The 2758-nt window shown below is 32.1% G+C and overlaps 2 protein-coding genes across 2 annotated transcripts; one reads left to right on the forward strand and one right to left on the reverse strand.

Annotated features, from left to right (window-relative positions):
• Positions 1 to 653: 653 nt before the first annotated feature.
• Positions 654 to 1031, reverse strand: LOC112595245 (histone H2A-like). Its single transcript, XM_025340380.1, has one exon. The coding sequence runs from the start codon at positions 1029 to 1031 to the stop codon at positions 654 to 656; it is 378 nt and encodes a 125-aa protein (XP_025196165.1).
• A 391-nt stretch (positions 1032 to 1422) lies between these two features.
• On the forward strand, positions 1423 to 1814 carry LOC112595237 (histone H2B-like). Its single transcript, XM_025340374.1, has one exon. The coding sequence runs from the start codon at positions 1434 to 1436 to the stop codon at positions 1812 to 1814; it is 381 nt and encodes a 126-aa protein (XP_025196159.1). The 5' UTR covers positions 1423 to 1433.
• The last annotated feature ends 944 nt before the right edge of the window (positions 1815 to 2758 follow it).

A 2758-nucleotide genomic window follows, 5' to 3' on the forward strand; every position in this document is an offset into this window, starting at 1 on the left:
ACTAATAATCTTTACATACGCACGCTGAAGCTAAACTACAAACGGTACGACCAGTACGTACAGAAAGAGCATTCTCGCGATAAATTACAGTAAAAATAAACGTAACGACAGCAAAGATAAAATTGAAGTACATTGGTTATCGCTAGATAATCGGTGTATATGTCAACTGACCTTCTCCCAATTGTTTCAAATAACCGATGTAATGTTTCAATAATCCGATTTATTTTCAATGTTCTAATATACGGCCGATCCGTCCCGAGACATTTTGTTTCAATAACACGATTGTATCAATTATCCGTGTTTCTAATAAGCGGCTTCTACTGTAATTTGATACTTACTAACATCGATAGATCTATTTCGATATTTTACTGATATAAATATTTGAATTCGATCAGATAAAGTAAAAGTATCTTAAATTTTCGATACCACTAATTAGACACTATTACCTATGATGTATTTATCTAGCTAAAAATGTAATCAAACAATTTATAAATCTTGGATTTTATTCATTATAATATTATAATACAAACGTTTCTCTATGATAAGATAATACGCTGAATTAAAATATTTTGTATTAATAATTGGTGGCCCTAACAAGGGCCGTTTTAAATAAATAATAACTCATGCACTATTTAAGTATTTATCAATATTTTTTAAACTTTCTTTTCAGTCTTTTTTGGTAAAAGTACAGCTTGGATGTTGGGCAACACACCGCCTTGAGCGATAGTTACTCCAGACAACAATTTGTTCAATTCCTCGTCATTTCTGATGGCCAATTGTAAATGTCTAGGAATGATACGAGACTTCTTGTTGTCACGAGCAGCGTTACCGGCCAATTCCAAAACTTCAGCTGCCAAGTATTCCATGACGGCGGCCAGATATACTGGTGCCCCTGCGCCGACACGTTCGGCATAATTTCCTTTTCTTAATAGCCGATGAATACGTCCGACTGGAAACTGGAGTCCGGCACGGGATGACCTGGTCTTGGATTTACCTCCCTTCGATTTTCCTGCTTTGCCTCTTCCGCTCATTTTGATGCATATACAAATTTCTGACTGGGTATTACGAATAAAATGGAATAGTTTTACGTAAATGGTATTCAAGTTTGTTTGAACCGAGTCTTATATAGTAAAATCACTCCTAAATTTAAATGTATTAGACATAAAACGTTTGACAATATAATACAACATGTACGACACGTAAGAATCTATGAAAAAAATAGTGTTTTACCTGAGCAAAACAAAGGGTAATCAATAATCATAGCAGATGTTTTCCCCCAAAGGGTAGCAACATCAATGAAGGGTAATGCCCACCAATGTGTGCACGTATTCAGATCCTAAAAACGGTATAAATACGGGGACACTACTATAAAAGGGTATCATTCATTTGAATCTTACTGTACAGTTCAGCAGTATACACGGTCATACATAAACATGGCTCCAGAAGGTAAATCGGCAGGAAAGGCGATGAAAAAATCGTCGGGTAAAGCGCAGAAGAACATTGTCAAGTCCGACAAGAAACGCAAACCAAAGAGAAAAGAATCATACGCCATATACATCTACAAAGTGTTGAAACAAGTACACCCCGACACTGGTGTTTCCTCGAAGGCAATGAGTATCATGAACAGTTTCGTTAATGACCTTTTCGAGCGCATCGCCGCCGAATCTAGTCGTTTAACCCACTACAACAAACGTTCAACAATTACCAGTCGGGAAATCCAAACTGCAGTCCGACTATTATTGCCCGGTGAATTAGCCAAGCACGCCGTCAGTGAAGGTACAAAGGCAGTCACCAAATACACTAGCTCAAAGTGAAATATTTTTTTCATAGTGTCCTGTAACCTATTGCAATAAATTCTAACTTAAAAAGGTTCTTTTAAGAACCACTAATTACTATCGTAAATTATGATATCATTTAGTATCGAATTTTTCACGACTATCTAATTTGGTAAAATAATATCTAGCTATTTAAAATTATAATTAATTGCAACTTTTATTACATAATGAAAATGAATTTAAATTTCCAACACAAATATCTACTATATTAATTATTTGATTCCTCCTAAGTATATCGAACCTATTAATAATAAAATTGATGAAATAACATACAAAATTGTTAATTTGTCCTTGTATAATTATGTATAACTACACAACATCTCTGATTTTGTCGCATGTCTTCCGGCATGTGTAATTGTTTACTTATAAAAACATAAAAAAATATATCATTATCTTAATAATTGGAAAATCATATAATTAAATGAAAACAAAAATTATAATATTCTGAAATAATAAAACTGTATTAGATCCGTAAATCATAGTGATCTACGGCGCACAATGTATGACGTAAGTAATACTAAATGAGTAATATAATCGACGTTAATCAACAAAAATCATAACCATGAAAAATTACGAAAAATTAAAAATTAAAATTACACGTTTTGAGTTATTGTTAGAGCCAGTTGGCGTTGAACTTTGTAAATTTTAATACAAAATATTCTACTAAAAATAAATGTATTGTTTATTACTAGGTCGCAGATTTTAATACTCTAAAAAAATACCTAAAAATGCCTTAGAAAAAATTTAATAATGATCTAAAAATTTAATTAATGACGCCAAAAAAAATGTATTAAAAACAAGAAAAATAGTATACCTAATAATTATTACAATATAATTATAAATATAAAAAAGTTAGAAAGTGGGTACCGTTCTGTTGTACAGTAGGTATCGTGTAAGTCACTGTAAATTAAATGTATTATATT

The sequence above is a fragment of the Melanaphis sacchari genome, unplaced genomic scaffold (genome assembly GCF_002803265.2).
Source record: "Melanaphis sacchari strain LSU unplaced genomic scaffold, SCAv2.0 Contig261_pilon_pilon, whole genome shotgun sequence".
Taxonomy (NCBI): Eukaryota; Metazoa; Arthropoda; class Insecta; order Hemiptera; family Aphididae; genus Melanaphis; species Melanaphis sacchari.